The sequence below is a fragment of the Bos grunniens genome, chromosome 11 (assembly GCF_055505025.1).
Source record: "Bos grunniens cultivar Pamir isolate PY7600 chromosome 11, Bosgru_T2T1.0, whole genome shotgun sequence".
Taxonomy (NCBI): domain Eukaryota; kingdom Metazoa; phylum Chordata; class Mammalia; order Artiodactyla; family Bovidae; genus Bos; species Bos grunniens.
In genome coordinates this window covers 60866495-60881967 of record NC_141175.1, presented here as the reverse complement: position 1 = coordinate 60881967, position 15473 = coordinate 60866495, and the positions used below count along the sequence as shown (strand labels likewise).

At 54.5% G+C, this 15473-nt stretch overlaps 1 protein-coding gene across 8 annotated transcripts in view; it reads left to right on the top strand.

The window, feature by feature from the left end:
• The window catches only part of PSD4 (pleckstrin and Sec7 domain containing 4), a 44849-nt gene extending 30094 nt beyond the window's left edge, over positions 1 to 14755 (top strand). For all 8 annotated transcript variants that reach the window (XM_086323710.1, XM_086323708.1, XM_086323711.1 and 5 more), the window contains 13 exons: positions 185 to 566; positions 4241 to 4417; positions 4842 to 4922; positions 5066 to 5178; positions 5325 to 5383; positions 5554 to 5643; positions 7300 to 7343; positions 7702 to 7862; positions 8890 to 8960; positions 9053 to 9216; positions 9924 to 10068; positions 10306 to 10449; positions 12474 to 14755. In XM_086323710.1, the coding sequence (XP_086179836.1) occupies positions 185 to 566; positions 4241 to 4417; positions 4842 to 4922; positions 5066 to 5178; positions 5325 to 5383; positions 5554 to 5643; positions 7300 to 7343; positions 7702 to 7862; positions 8890 to 8960; positions 9053 to 9216; positions 9924 to 10068; positions 10306 to 10449; positions 12474 to 12731 (1889 nt within the window). In that variant the 3' untranslated portion in view covers positions 12732 to 14755. The remainder of the gene's footprint in view (positions 1 to 184; positions 567 to 4240; positions 4418 to 4841; positions 4923 to 5065; positions 5179 to 5324; positions 5384 to 5553; positions 5644 to 7299; positions 7344 to 7701; positions 7863 to 8889; positions 8961 to 9052; positions 9217 to 9923; positions 10069 to 10305; positions 10450 to 12473) is intronic.
• Positions 14756 to 15473: the final 718 nt, after the last annotated feature.

Here is a 15473-nt window from a genome sequence, read left to right as displayed (position 1 = left end):
GTGTGGGAGGTCACTGCCCCATGACCAGGGACAGAATGTGCAGTTTCAGGGAGGAGCCCGGGGGGGTAGGGGAGGGGGGACCTGCTAGCGATGACAGCCCAGGCTGTTCCCTGGCTCTGCCAGGCCCCTTGGCCCGCAGCCTGCCCCTCACCCCATGCCAGCTTCATTCCATGCTCTTTCTCAGGTGACAAGGATACAGAGTGTGTCCAGGAGTCTGCTCCCTGCACCGTGACCCCTGGCCACCCCTGGGGGAGCCCAGCCTCTTCGCCGGAGCCCAGCAGCCCTGAGTCTGGGGTCAGAGGCCCCAACTCCCTGCCCAGCCCCGTCTCCTCCCGGGAAGGCAGCCTGCGGCTGCAGGGCCACCCCCCAGGCAGTGTTCTTCCCGAGTGGACACTAGATGCTCCAAGCCCTTCATTCCTGGAGACAGATGGGGCAGAGCCAGGTTCCCTGGAAAAAGAGGAGGCAGGAGAGGCCCCAACCCAAGGGAAGGAAGTAAAGTTAAGCCCCGCCAGGACTGCGGAGGCCGGAGCCAGCCAGCCTGACGCTTGCCTGACTTCTGCAAAAACGTAAGTGTCATTCTAACCGCCCTCTGCTTCCTAATTATGTAGGCATTTAAGAATACCCACTCTGATTCTTTTCCCTTATAGGTTATTGTAAAATATTAAGAATAGTTCCCTGTGCTATTGCAGTAGGTCCTTACTGGTTATCTGTTTTATATATAATAGTGTGTATATGTTAATTCCAAACTCCTCATTTATTCTTACCCCTCTTTCCCATTTGGTAACCATAAGTTTTTTTCCATTTCTGTTTTATGAGTAAATTCATTGGTATCTTTTTTTTTTTAGACTTCATATAGAAGTCGTAGCATACAATAGTTGTCTGACTTCACTTAGTATGATAATCTCTAGGTCCATCCATGTTGCTGCAAATGGCTTATTTTATTCTTTTGTATGGCTGAGTAATATTCCATTGTGTGTAGGTGTATATATGTGTATACCACATCTTTTTATCCATTCATCAGTGGACATTTAAGTTGCTTCCATGTCTTGGCTATTGTGCATAGTGCTGCAGTGAACATTGGGGTGCATATATCTTTTCGAATTATGGCTTTCTCTAAATGTATGCCTAGGACTGGGATTGATGGATCATATGGTAACTCTATATTTAGGTTTTTAAGAAAACTCCGTACTGTTCTCCATAGTGGCTGCGCCAATTTACACTCCCACCAACAGTGTTGGAGGGTTCCTTTCTCTCCATGTTCTCTCCAGCATGTATTGTTTGTAGACTTTTTGATGATAGCCATTCTGACTTGTGTGAGGTGACATGAGAAACGCACACTGGGACCTAGCATAGAACATATGTAAGCTGGGATTATAGACTGGAGGGTTTGGAAGCGCAAGAAACCAAAGAGCGGGCGGTCATACACATAGGGCAGGACTCGCATGTGCCAAGGGACAGCCAGGGAGACATGTCCACGACCAGACAACAGGAGACGACCAGGGGCTTGTGCAGTGAACCTGGCCAGGACCATGTGTGCGAAAAATGGGGGTCATGCGAGGCAGGTCTGGGAAGAGAGAAGGTCAGAGCTAGTGGTATGGGGATTACATGCTACTATGAATTTGAAGATGTGACTGGGAGGCTCAGAGTGCTGACTTAGATCTCTCTCCCTCACAGAGTAGCAGGGGAAGGTTTGATTGGTACCAAAGGAATGGTGGATCTTGGGGTCCATGGCAGGATTGAACGACCCCAGAACTGTGACCCGAGGTAGGAATAGGCCACCTGGAAATCCACCTAAATGTCCTCCTGCCCCAAGGATACTGCGTGAAGCCTGTCAGCCTCTAGGATCTCTCCATGGAAAAGGGATTTTGTTGGCCAAATTGAGGTCAGGTGAAAGAGATCAGGGAACACCAGTGATGGTTTAAGTGTTACACTAACTGGAAGGTTAACTCCACTCCAATCTTAATGTCATTGAGTGATGGTGAACCTCAGGCAGCATCAGCAACCAAAGAAGCATCTTTCTTCCACCGCTGGAAATATACGTGGTCTCTGGAGATGTTCAGAGTAATCAGAAGAGTCTCTCAGTATCTGAAAAGAGAGCGTTCATTGTGCCAGAAATTAACCTTGATTCAACCCCAAATAAAAGTAAATCTACCTAAAATGCAAGCCATACTTTCATAGTAGATAATGAAAAAGGTTTAACTGATGCTTTTCTTGGTAAACCACACTAAATATTACAGAAATAAATTTATTTAATCTTATATTTAATACAATATAGGAAGTTAATTTTCCTAGCCTAATTTGCTGGCTCAGTGAGATGTCATTCATTCATCTTTAACTTTCATAGTGAGGTAATAAAGGTCTATTTATTACTTTATTTTGGGCTTCCCTGGTGGCTCAGATGGTCAAGAATCTGCCTGCAGTGCAGGAGACCCAGGTTCAATCCCTGGGTCGGGAAGATTAATAACAGCTTTATTGAGATATAATTCACGTATCATACAATCCATCCATTTAAAGTATACAGTTCCATAACAGATTATATTTGCTTTGTGGGATTTTTTCCCCTCAAAGTGCCTCCCTATCTAGATGTTATTTTAGTAACAACACTAATTGACTTGGTCATGTTGGTAAAAGTATTTGAGGGCTTCATCAGCTGATTATCCAAGTAGTTCTCTTTACATTTTTTTGGCTGTACCATAAGGCGTGTGTGATCTAGTTCCCTGAGCAGGGATTGAACCTGTGCCCTCTGCATTGCAAGTGTGAAGTCTTAACCGATGGACCTCTCAGGAAGTCCCCCAAGTAGTTCCCTTTACATGTGACAAGCATATCATTATTTTTACTTCCTCCTCCTCAGTTGTTCATTGGAATAACCCTTCCTGTTCCTGTACTTGTCTCTGGCGTCCCAAGTGACCCCTGGAATCTTCCAGTATTACTTTCGTGGACTTCATAACATCCTATGTTTTTTCGTCAACATTTGTAATGTCACTTTTCAGTTGATTTCCATTATGTTTACCTTGTTGGATGCAGATGAGCCTCAGGAAGTAGGGAGAAATTACCAGCAAAGCCACTGACCCAGATGGGGGCAGAGACATACATTTGTGTCACATGGAGAGGACTACTAAGCCCAGCCGAATTTTATAGGTGGATAGTCCATTGGTGAACACTTTCGTGTTGTGAAAAGTTTTCCTTCTCTGTACAACTCCCTAACTATGGTAACCTGGATGACGCGTGCTCGCATGTGCTCAGTCACTTAGTCGTGTCTGAATCTTTGTGACCCCATAGACTGCAGCCTGCCCAGGTTCCCCTTGTCCATGGGATTTTCCAGGCAAGAATACTGGAGTGGGTTGCCATTTCCTCCTCCAGGGGATCGTCCTGCCCCAGGGATCAAGCCTGCGTCTCCTGTGTTGGCAGGCAGACTTTTCACCACTGAGCCACCTGGGAAGCAACCTGGATAATGATAACAAGGATACCCCAGTACTTGGTTGCAGTGTTGCGGGGACAGGGCAGGAGTCAGATGGAGATTGGTCTTGGTGACTTCTGAGGTTCTGAGTGTTCCCTAAGTCTGCCCGGGGGTCTCCTGGGCCTGTTCACCTTTGTAGGTCCCCATCCAAGCCCCTGCAGTGAGACCCTTCTATATCACAGGGAAGCTGGTATAGGAGGGCAAGGGTTGGAAACCACGTCTATGGCAACCCCAGCTATCACCATCCCTAAAGCCAGTCTAGCTTCTGGTTCTCGCCTCATCCTTACACCATCCTTGGCTGCAGATCTAGGAGTGGAGGCTGGAGCTGAGGGTAGGGAAGGAGGGCAAGGAGGCATGATGGGGAGGGCAGGAGAGGTGAGGGACACAGATGGCTGCTGGGGTTTGGGGAGGTAATCCTACCCCTCCTTGGGATGGATTCAGTGCCACCAGGGTCTTCAGAGGGCTGCACCTGCCACCAAGGGGAATTAGGCTCAGTGCATCCCTGCGGTTTACCTGAGAACGTGCTGGCACCAAGCTCAGCTCCAGCCCCTGCTGGCTTGGTGTGGATACTGCCCTCCTGGTGCCCAGGTCAGGTCAGGCGGGCTGTGACCCAGACTCTTCCCTGGGGGTAGAAGGTAGCCCCAGCTCCCGCCCTGAGCTCTGGGCATGGACTCTGAGCACTACTGCCCCCTACCGCCCCAACTGACCTCAAGGACACCTGACCCAGAAGCCCTTTGTCTCCATCCCAAATGGAAGCCTGAGGACACTGATGGACTTTCACAGGCTTCCTGGGAGCCCTATGCCCCAAGTGCAACCCCCAGAGGAAGGCCAGAGGCTCCCGGCTGGAGACAAGCTGGCGAATGGCGTCAGGACTGACAAGGTGGCCTGGAACTTGGCCTCTCGCCTCTATCACCTGGAGGGCTTCCGGAAGTCTGAAGTGGCTGCCTACCTGAGGAAGAAGTAAGGGGTTTTGAACTCAAGCAAGGCTGGATGTCTGGTCAGGATGGGAAGGACCACTGATGGGCCATCCTTGCTGCCCGTGTCCCCCCACCGCTGACCTCTCATGCCTTCACTCCTGCCCTGTCCGCCGCACCCTCTCCCCTTCACCCCCAGCCCCTTGCTGTGCCTGTCTCTTTCTCTTAGTCACATTGGACCACCCTCAGTCCCTGCCTAGAGCCGCCAGACCTGGCCACCTGCCTCCCCTACCCCAACCCCATGTCCCTCCCACTCAGCGCCGATGGGGTCCCAGGGGCTGCCAGTGCCCTCTCGGGCCCCAGGGTCCACCCTGGCTGTGCCTTTCCTTTGATCGCACCCCCAGCCCCTGTCAGGCCCCAGGAGGCCCGCCAGTCCCCACCCAGGCTTCATCCCCACTTTCCTTCTGCAGCAATGACTTTAGCAGGGCCGTGGCTGAGGCGTACCTGTCCTTCTTCCAGTTCGGAGGCCAGAGCCTGGACCGTGCACTTCGGTAACACCTGGGGGCCTTCTCTGGGAAGGAGGGATGGCCAGCGTGGCGGGGAGGTGGGGGAAGCACCACCAGCAGAGGCTGGATTCTGGCTGGCCCCGAGCTCAGGCTGCCGGGCTCTGCCTGGACTCGGGCCCTCCTTCCAGGGGCTTCCTCCAGGCCCTGGTGCTCAGTGGGGAGACCCAGGAACGAGAGAGGATCCTCTACCAGTTCTCCAAGCGCTTCCATCACTGCAACCCCGGGCTTTTCTCCTCAGTAGGTAGGGAGGGGCCGGTTTACTGGGTGGTGACTGGTGGGAGTGTACTCATGGGGGCCCAGAAGCATTGGGGAGGTCCCCCCACCCAGGGTGGGCAGAGGCAATGCAGGAGTCCCGGTTCCAACGGCCTTTTCTCTCTGCGGGGGCAGATTGCGTGCACACCTTGACCTGCGCCATCATGCTCCTTAACACGGACCTGCATGGACAGGTGAGAGCCTGTGGGGGTCTTGGGAGAGGGGAGCCACGACCAAGGCCCGGTATGGGGTCGGGGAGGGCCCTGGGGACCCAGGGGAGGTTCGGGGTGGCCAGCTGGGGGTCGTGCTGCTGGAGTGGGACATGTGTGCCAGCTGCCCCCCTCTCCACGTGTTCTGGCCACAGAACATTGGGAAGAGCATGAGCTGCCAGGAATTCATAACCAACCTGAATGGCCTGCGGGACGGCGGGAACTTCCCCAAAGAACTGCTCAAGGTACGGCACGGGGTCCACGTGGGGCCTGGAGCCTCAGCTCACTGTCCCAAGGGGAACATGAGCCCGGGCCTGGCTCTGCCAAGACATCCTTCAGACAACACGCCTTTTTAAAAACATAATTCCTTATTTATTTATTTGACTGTCCTGGATCTTTGTCACCAATAAGCAACATCTTCTAGTTGTGGCGTGTGAGATCTAGTTCCCTGACCAGGAATCGAACCTGTCCCCCCTGCAATGGGAGCATGGAGTCTTAACCACTGGACTGCCAGGGAAATCCTAGAACAGGCCTTCTTTACTGAAGGGAACTAAAAGTGATACTGCCCAGCCTGCGGCATCAGTGTCCCCTTGAAATGTATCAGCTTGTGTGAATTCACATCCCCCTGGCCTGGATCCACTGAATCAAATCTCGGCTGGGTCCCTACATTGTTCCGTTATGCCTCTGGGTGACTCTTAGGCCTGTGAAGTCTGAGAAGCACTGGTTTTTGGTCCTTGGTGTAAAGCTTCACGTGGTGAAAGTCTGGAGCTATGATTCAGGAGCCAGAGGTTGCAGGGTTTACATTCTAGCCTTGGGCAGCTTACACTTTGGCTGAGGCAAGTTCTCCCAGGGTGAGTGACCATTTTGCAGGGTTGTTACAATGATGAAATTAAGGTGGTCAAGTGCTTAGTCCTGGCACACAGGCTGCTTTCATAAGCAATCACAGCATTTATTCTCCCGTCTATTCAGCGAACATTAACTGAACACTTACTATCTGGCACCACCGCTAGGTGTGGCCAGAGCTCCAGAAGCCAGCCAGCCAGCCCCGTGGACATGCGCACTCTCAGTCATATCATTTCAAAGTCATGGCATCTCGTTTATTCACTCACTCACCAAATGCTGACTGCTCTGTAGTGAGGCATTCCTGCTGCCTCACATCCCTCTGGGCAGGATGGTATGTGGGTGATTCATTTCCCCTTCAGGGAACTAGTTCAGGCCTCACTAAGTTCAAGGAAAGGGCTTCCCTAGTGGCTCAGATGGTAAAGAATCCACCTGCAATGCAGGAGACCTGGGTTTAATCGTTGGGTTGGGAAGCTCTCCTGGAGAGGAAATGGCTGCCTGCTCTAGTATTGTTGCCTGGCACATCTTAACGGACAGAGGAGCTTGGCAGGCTATGGGCTTCTCTGATGACTCAGACAGTAAAGAATCTGCCTGCAATGTGGGAGACCTGGGTTTGATCCCTGGGTTGGGAAGGTCCCCTGGAGAAGGGCATAGTAACCCACTCCAGTATTGCTTGGAGAATCCCCATGGACAGAGGAGCCTGGCGGGCTACAGTCCATCGGGTCGCAAAGAGTTGGACCCGACTGAGCGACTAAGCACACACACACAGCGGGCTGGAGTCCATGGAGTCACAAAGAGTTGGTCACACTGAGCACAAACAAAGAAAAGCTCAAGGATTGGTTTGTTCACCCTTGTGTCTCCAGCCCCCAGCACAGTGCCCGGCACATGGCAAATGCCTGATAAATTGTTGCCTGCTTGCATGGATCCATGGGTTGCTTGCTGCCCAGGGCAGAAGGGCAGCAATACTGGGATGGAGGTGGCAGCATGCCCATGCTACCTCTGGCAGAGTATGGGCCCCCTGGCCTGAGGCTCTCCGGTCCAGCTGTGTGTTTCTGTTCCAGGCCCTCTACTGGTCTATCCGAAGTGAGAAGCTCGAGTGGGCCGTGTAAGTGAGACCCATCTTCCCTCCCCACCCTCTCTCCTGCCTGCCCTCCTCCCGCCCAGCTGAGTGGGAGAGTTCAGGGTCCCGGACAATGCTCCCCTCTGCATGGGTGGAGTCAGAGGCAGGGCATCAGGCCGGTCTCAGAGAGGGTGCAGGGGGGCATGTAACACCTGGAGGAGCCAGAGGCCATGAGGGCATAGGGATAATAGGAACTGATGGGCTGACCTTGAAGGAGGGCTTCTTTTAGGGGGTCCTGAGGTGTGGCTGCCCAGCAAGAGAGAGGGTGGGGTCCTGAGGCAGGGGTGCCTCCTGGTGGCCTTTGCCCATTTAAGCAGCCCCAGCCCAATTGTTTGATGCCCAGGGATGAAGAAGATGCAGCCAGGCCCGAGAAGGCCCAGCTGTCTCCCCCAGCTGGCAAGATGAGCAACCCTTTCCTCCAGCTGGCCCAGGACCCCACAGTGCCCACCTACAAGCAGGGCTTCCTGGCCCGGAAGATGCACCAGGATGCGGATGGCAAGAAGAGTGAGTGTCTACCTGTTGTCGTATATCTGTCAACCAGTGTGTGCAAAGCGCCCTGCCCAGGAACACGATGCCCTGAGCCGATGTGTGTGCGAGTGTGCAGAGAGATGGCATGGGGGGAGGATGGGCAGCCCATGGTCCTTCCTCAGTAGTGACTGTAAGCAGGGGTGGGGGAGGTGATACAGAGACAGGACAAACCTAGGGATCCCCCGCCCCCTGGGCCTCTGTGCTAAGGTGGGAATTAGACAAACAAGGCAGTGTCTGGGATAAACAGAAGAGCTAGCTGTGTGATACAGGGAGGTCTTGATGGGGTATGGGGTGTGGAGGAGGGTGAGGCTTCTGTTTTTGTTTGGGGGTAGAATGTGGGAGACAGGATAGTTAAGGTTTCTGGGACATGATGGTCTCTGAGCTGAACCTTGGAGGAAAAGAGGGTCTGGTTATTTGCAGAGAGAGCCCCACCAGGCAAAGAGCACAGGGTGGGGTGTGAGAGAAAAGATGGCGCGGGGTGCACTGGGCTTCACCCTGCAGACCATTGAGGGCTCTGGAGCAGGGAGCCACATGACCAGCGCAGGAATGGGATCCCAGGTGGATGGGGCTGTGGTGACCAGCTAGGGGACTGGCATTTGGTTGTGAGAAGCCACATGAGCAAGGCCAAGAGGTGACCATGGGGAAGTAGGCCTTCAGCCCTAGCTTCTGAGCCCCTGTGTCTCTCTGGATGGGACGAGAAAGAGGCCCCAGAAGAGCTGTGCTTGTGGGTGAGGGTGTTTGAGGGGGGCTGGATTGGATGAGCACCTACTTGTGTTATTGTTCGTAAGCAGCTCTGTTTTGGTGTCTGAGCATGATTGCCTGTGTGTGTGAGACACAGTACTGCCTGCTTGTCATCTGCTGTGTTTTGTTGTGTTGGTGTGTTTCTGTGTGTTTCTGTGCACCCTGGGCAGGGACTGGAGGTGGTGAGATGGTGTGCATCTGAGGGTCTGGATGTGGTGGGGGGGGAATCATCACCCACCTTCGTGTTCTGCTTCCCGGGTAGCGCCATGGGGTAAGCGTGGCTGGAAGATGCTCCACACCTTACTTCGAGGGATGGTCCTCTACTTCCTGAAGGTAGGGAGGGTGTCTGCACCCCTGATGGGCAGTGTAGGAGGGTGGGCAGCTGATGGAAACCTCTTTTCTGAGCCCCTGTTGCCCTGTGGCAGGGAGAGGACCACGCCCTTGATGGGGAGAGTTTGGTGGGGCAGATGGTGGATGAGCCGGTGGGGGTGCACCACTCACTGGCCACCCCTGCCACCCACTACACCAAGAAGCCACATGTCTTCCAGCTGCGCACGGCCGACTGGCGCCTCTACCTTTTCCAGGCACCGTAAGTCAGGGGTGGGGATGGGCGATAGCAAGGCCCCACTTTCCTCCTGTAAACCTCTCATCCTCTGACGGGTGCTGGCCCCACCCTGGAGGGAGGTGCAGGCTTGACCTGGGATGTGTCACTGGTGGGTCCCAGGTACACATGAAGTGTGGAGAGCGGGGAACTTCCAGCTTCCATTCCCCGCCTTAAGCCCATTTCACCCCTGGGACCGCCTCTTCCTTGAAGGTTGGACTAAGCCTCTCAGTTCCAAACAGAGGATTCCAGGAAGCCACGAACACTTGATCATTTTTGGCATTTGATATAAACTCTATTGGGCTTCCCTGGTGGCTCAGTGGTAAAGGACCCACCTGCCAATGCAGGAGACTTGGGTTCGATCCCTGGATCGGGAAGATCTCCTGGAGAAGGGCATGGCAACCCACTCCAGTATTCTTGTCTGGAGAGTCTCATGAACAGAGGAGCCTGGCGGGTTATAGCCCTTGGGGTCCCAGAGTTGGACACGAGTGAGTAACTAAACATAAACTCTTATTGCCTTCCCAAATTTGCCTCTGTTGGGTGAGAAAAACCACCAGCAGGGGTCAACCACCTCAGCTAGTGGCAGGACTTCTGGCTTTTGTAGCCGGGTGCCTGAGCTGACCACCAGAGGCTGGAGGGTGGTGATAGGCTAGCACTCTGTGGTCCAAGGGACAGACCGCTCTCTTTGCACACAGCACTGCCCAGGAGATGACTTCCTGGATCGCGCGCATCAATCTAGCCGCCGCCACGCACTCAGCTCCGCCTTTCCCTGCCGCGGTGGGCTCCCAGCGCAAATTCGTCCGTCCCATCCTGCCCGTGGGCCCAACCCAGGGCTCCCTGGTAAGACCTGAGCCTGAAGGAGGGGCGGGATGTGGTGGTGGGATACACCCTGGAGGACTAGAAGGGAGATGAGAGGCTGTGCACCTGGCCTACGAGAAAGCTGGGCTGAACATCTGGGCCCCTGGGTCAGGATGGAGCTGTACTCCTGGGCTCAGGAACAGAGAGGGGAGGTCTTGGGATGGTGGGGACAGAGAGGGAGGGCTTGAAACAGCTCCCCGCACGGCTTCCCGCTCCTAGGAGGAGCAGCATCGATCCCACGAGAACTGCCTGGACGCTGCCTCTGACGACCTGCTGGATCTGCAGAGAAACTTACCCGAGCGGCGAGGCCGCAGCCGCGAGCTGGAAGATTACCGCTTGCGGAAGGAGTACCTGGAGTACGAGGTGAGGTCGCTGTCTCACTCTCCGCCTGGACCCTCTGCCGCCCTCTCATGGCCGTGGCTGTCCTTGCAGCCTTGGCTCCCAGCCGCTCAGGGCAGTGGGGCGGGGGGGGGGGGGTGGGGAGCTTGTGTGAGAACTCCAGCCCTGTGTGAATGGTCTACACACACGAATGTGTGCACACGCCTGCACAAGTGTGTGTGTCTGTGTGCTCTCAGGCCACTTCACCTCTTGTCCTTGGAACACAGCAGCTGCTTGTCTGGTAACACTCGTGTGTATGTGTGTTGCTCAGTTTGGCCCCCATCCAGGCTCCCTTGTCCATGAGATTCTCAGGCAAGAATACTGGAGTGGGTTGCCATTCCCCTGTCCAGGGGATCTTGCCAACCCAGGGATCAAGCCCAGGTCCCTTGCTTTGCAGGACCTTTCTTTACCATCTGAGCCACCTGGGAGGCCCAATTATTATATTATTATATATATGTAAATGTACTATATATGTGTGTGTGTGTGTGTATGTATATATAATTTTCTTGGCCACACCTTTTGGCACATGGGAGCTTAGTTCCCGACCAGGGATCTAACCCATGCCCCCTGCATTGGGAGTGCTGAGTCTTAACCACTGGACCGCCAGGGAAATCCTGGAAAAACTATATTTTAACAGAATATATATTTCCCCTCATACCTGCCTAATACTATTATAGTAGGCAGTATTTCTGAAGCTTGTTGCATGGATTGTCTTATTTAGTCATCCAGCTACTCTGGGGTAAGGACACTAATCCTCAGTTTACAGATGAGGAAACTGAGGCACAGAGAGATTAAACTTGTTCACACCTGATATACTTTCATGAGACCTGATCACATCCATGCCTCATTTATGGCCGTAACTAAGGAATGATCTTTGTTAGCTCTCTGCTGCTGAAATATTTTCCTCACTCCACCCCCAATCCTGCGTCCAAATTCAGCAGGAGCGGGGTGTAGGGCAATGTGACAAGAGAGGAAGGCAGAGGCCACCCAGGGGCAGGGAGGGGAGAGGGGAGCAAGCGTCAGTGTCACCTCCTGTCTGTGTCCACTAGCCTTGCACTATCCTCTACCTCCCTTTCTAGCTCTTCCTCTTGGGGCGTTGGCTGCATCCATAGCCGTGAGCATGCCACTTCCCCGAGGTCCCAGGGGTGGCTGATAGGATCCAGCCCTGCCTGCCACACTCCAGCCATTCCCCACCACTGACCAACCTTTCGCTGGGACCTTTAGCAGGGCCTTGACCCTCCCTGGTGGGCTTACCTGGTGGCTCAGATGGTAAAGAAGCTGCCAGCGATGCAGGAGAACCTGGGTTCGGTCCCTGGGGCAGAAAGATCCCCTGGAGAAAGAAACGACAGCCCAATCCAGTATTCTTGCCTGGAGAATCTTATGGACAGAGGAGTCTGGTGGCTTACAGTCCATGGGGTCGCAGAATCAGACATGACTGATCGACTAACACTGACCCTCCCTCTTTATAAAGCACAGCGATGACTCCCACCCAGCCTCCCAGGGCGTGGATGAGGACCCAGGGGGCTGGAGGGTGGGAACTGTATCTGAAGGATGCTAGTTACGGGGGCCCGAGGAGTGTTAAGCAGATGAGGGTAGTTAGCGCCATGCTCTCCAGATGCCAGTTGTTAAAATGCTATTCAGACTCAATGAGGGCTGCGTACAGATGTGTGCTGTTTGTGTGCAGTGCTGCACAGATCTCTAGCCTAGTGGCTTATGGATCTTTTAGTGTCTCAGCGATGTAACGTGCTCCAGAAATGTTAGTTACAGCACCAGGCAGTGTTGGCTGTATCAAACAGGGCCAGGCTGATGGGTGTAACTCTAAGATACCTGAGGAAGGACAGGATGTGCAGAGATCGCTGTTCAAGTGAATGCTAGCTGTTGGCCCAGCCCTCTTTCTAAAGTCTCTGTGCCTGTAGCATCATTCAGTGTGATCTGTCTGTGTGATCCCAGCCCCCTCCTGACCTGGAACTGGGGTGGTGCTGAGGCAGTGGGACCCATATGTGTTCCAGAAAACCCGCTATGAGACCTACCTACAGCTGCTTGTGGCCCGTCTACACTGCCCGTCGGAAGACCTGGACCTGTGGGAGGAGCAGCTGGGGAGGGAGGCTGGAGGCCTGCAGGAGCCCAAGCCCAGCCTGAAGAAGTCCCACTCCAGCCCGTCGCTGCACCAGGATGAGGCCCCCACCACGGCCAAGGTCAAGCGCAACATCTCAGAGCGCAGAACCTACCGGAAGATCATCCCCAAACGGAACCGCAATCAACTGTGAAGCCAGGGTCACCTCACCAACTACCCACCGCAGCCTGGGCCTGCGGTGGATTTGGGATGAAACCCTAGGAATAGCCTTATATCATCGGGTCCGTGCTGAGGATGGGGCCCTGCCTCTTCCCTGTGGAAGGATACGCTAGTGTGGTTCCCCCCTTCCTTCCCTCACTCACCCCACTGGAGTTCTCCTGATACTGTTGCCCCCACCCCGGCTGCTCCCAAGAGAGGACAGAGGTCAAAGACTTGACTCAGCTCCCACAGTTCATCCCATTCTACCCTCCATCCCTCCAGAAGCCACAGAGGACACCTTTCCTGGACCTGGGGAGTTGCTCGGCTCTCTGTCTTTGAGTCAGAGGCCCTGCGAGCTTCCCCATCCTCAGGGACAGAGACCAGGGCAGTAGAGACCTTGGCACAGACAGGTTAGGGAAGCTGCAGCACTGGGAGCGGTCTTGCTCTGGAAATCAGGTGACTTGCTGGAAGAGGTCCTGGGAGACCCCAGCTGGGCCCTGTCCACTTCGGGGAACAGCCTTCTGGGCAGGACCAGAGACTCGGCAAGTTCAAGGGCTCAGTGAGGCTGGCTCTGGGGCCCCCTGCCTTTGTTTGGTCTTCCCTACATCCTGCACATATAGGGGGCAGATGAGAGAGGCCTTGCCTCCCATGGCCAATGGCTGATCATCAGAGTGGAACCAACGGTGGTCAGCGAGGGCTGTAAGGGGAGAGGGTGCCCACAGCTCAGTAGAGAGCCCTGTAACAAGGGCCTTTGCCACCCCAGAGCAGGGAAGGAGGTGCTCCACGTTTGGGGAGGATAAGGGTAAGAGGTGGTGACGCATGCGGTGTCCCCTGGGGGCTCTGGAGAGTTGTGAGGGGCCGTGAAGGCCTGGCTCCCTCCCCACAAACCTCTCCCCTGGAAGCTCCAGGACTCACTCAGGAATCCCTTCCCTCCCTCAGCCTGCTCCCAGGGGCCCTTTCCACCCTCCCTGGGAAGCCCCCTTGTGCTCCCTTTGGCCGCCTCCCAGCTGGGCTGTTCTCCGGACACTTGAGGACCCGAGGCTCTGCCTGTGGGAAGGAGGCCGGGCCGCCAAGCAGCCACCATTGTCTCTGTTCAGCCAAGTGTGAGAGCCGGCTGCCTGCCAAAAGGGGCCTCTCGCCACCCGCCTGCTGGCTGACGCACGCGCGGCCTCTCCAGCCTTCCTGCCACCCTGCCCTCCCCTTCGTGCCTGTAACCAACACGGGGGCCTGCAACTCCACCAGGTGGGGCTGGCACTTGAGAGTCGCCAACAAGTGTCTGTCCGTGGCTGGGCCACGCACCCAGTGGGTGCACAATAAATACAGGCCAGTAAAGAAGGAGGTGTGTGCCAGTGAGGGGGTTGGGAGGGGCAGGCAGCTGTGGGCAGCTGAGGCCACCATCTGGCACCTGTCTGAGGGTGGCAGGCTGGGTTTCCTTTGCCGTGTTTGTGCATGTGCATGTCTGTGTGTGTGGGTCTGTGTGTGCATGTATGTATCTGTGTGCGTGTGCATGTCTGTGAATGTGTAGCATGCTAATCGTGTGCAGGAGTCACATAGGCTGTCACAGCGGGAGGGGACCTCAGAATCATTGATTCATCCACTCATGGGTTCATTCTTTCACTTCTCCAATAATATTAAGTACCTTTATGGGCCACTACTGTGAGATTCAGGCATGAATCAAGCATGTCCCTGGCCTCTAGGAGAGGACCATCCTGTTCTCTGGTGCCCAACTGACAGTATAGAGTGGCACTGGAGACATTTGCAACCTACGCCCAGGAATCTGGATCCAGTAGGTCTGGGTCAGAGGCACCAACGGGTGTTTTTAAGGCTCCATGGGCCACTCTGATGGGCAGAGGCCAATTGTCTCATTTGATTGGGGTGGTATACTAGCGCCGTGCGGACGTGACTTGGCCCACAAATGATGCTTACAGGCTGAACCGCTGTGAGTGGGTTATTTGACCTCACTGACCTGTATCCTTATTTCCAAAACCAGAATAAAAGGCAGAGGTTTGTTTGCATGCATGCATGTCTGTGACGCTTCCATGCTTTTTTGCTCTTGTAGAACTTGTACCTCCCTTTCACCTTGGCACAGGAGGTCTCCAAAGCCAGGTGCTCCAGGCTGCTAGGGTGCACCCTGTCCAGGGCTGCTCCAGCCGGGTTTGGCCTGGAGGCTTGATGGGTTGTTAGGCTGCGGTTATGACATGTGACCACTGGGGGGCGGGCTTGCATCTCCCAAGCCTCAAGCACTAGGTGTCCAGCTGCAGCTATGCCTCTAGAAGAACAGGTAATGAGTTGGGTGCTCCTGGCCATCACCAGAACCAGGCTCTTCCATTTCCCTAGGGCCATAGTGGCCCAGGTCAGGCCTCCCACCAGGCCAGGCCTCCCACTATCTGGGAAGGCAAAGGTTTGGTACTTTGACATCTTTCTTCAGTGAAATGCTTGTGCTTATTTGCTCAGTCATGTACGACTCTTTGCAACCCCATGGACTGTGACCCGCCAGGCTCCTCTGTCTATGAGATTTTCCAGGCAAGAATACTGGAGTGGATTGCCATTTCCTTCTCCAGAGGATCTTCCCAAACCAGGGATCGAACCTGCATCTCTTGTGTCTCCTGCATTGCAGGTGAATTCTTTACCCACTGAGCCATCTGGGAAGACCCTCTTGCTGCTGATGGAGAGGAAAAAGTTTCTGGAGTCATATGGGACAGCCTAGGATTCCCTACAGAATTGTCTCAGGGAACCT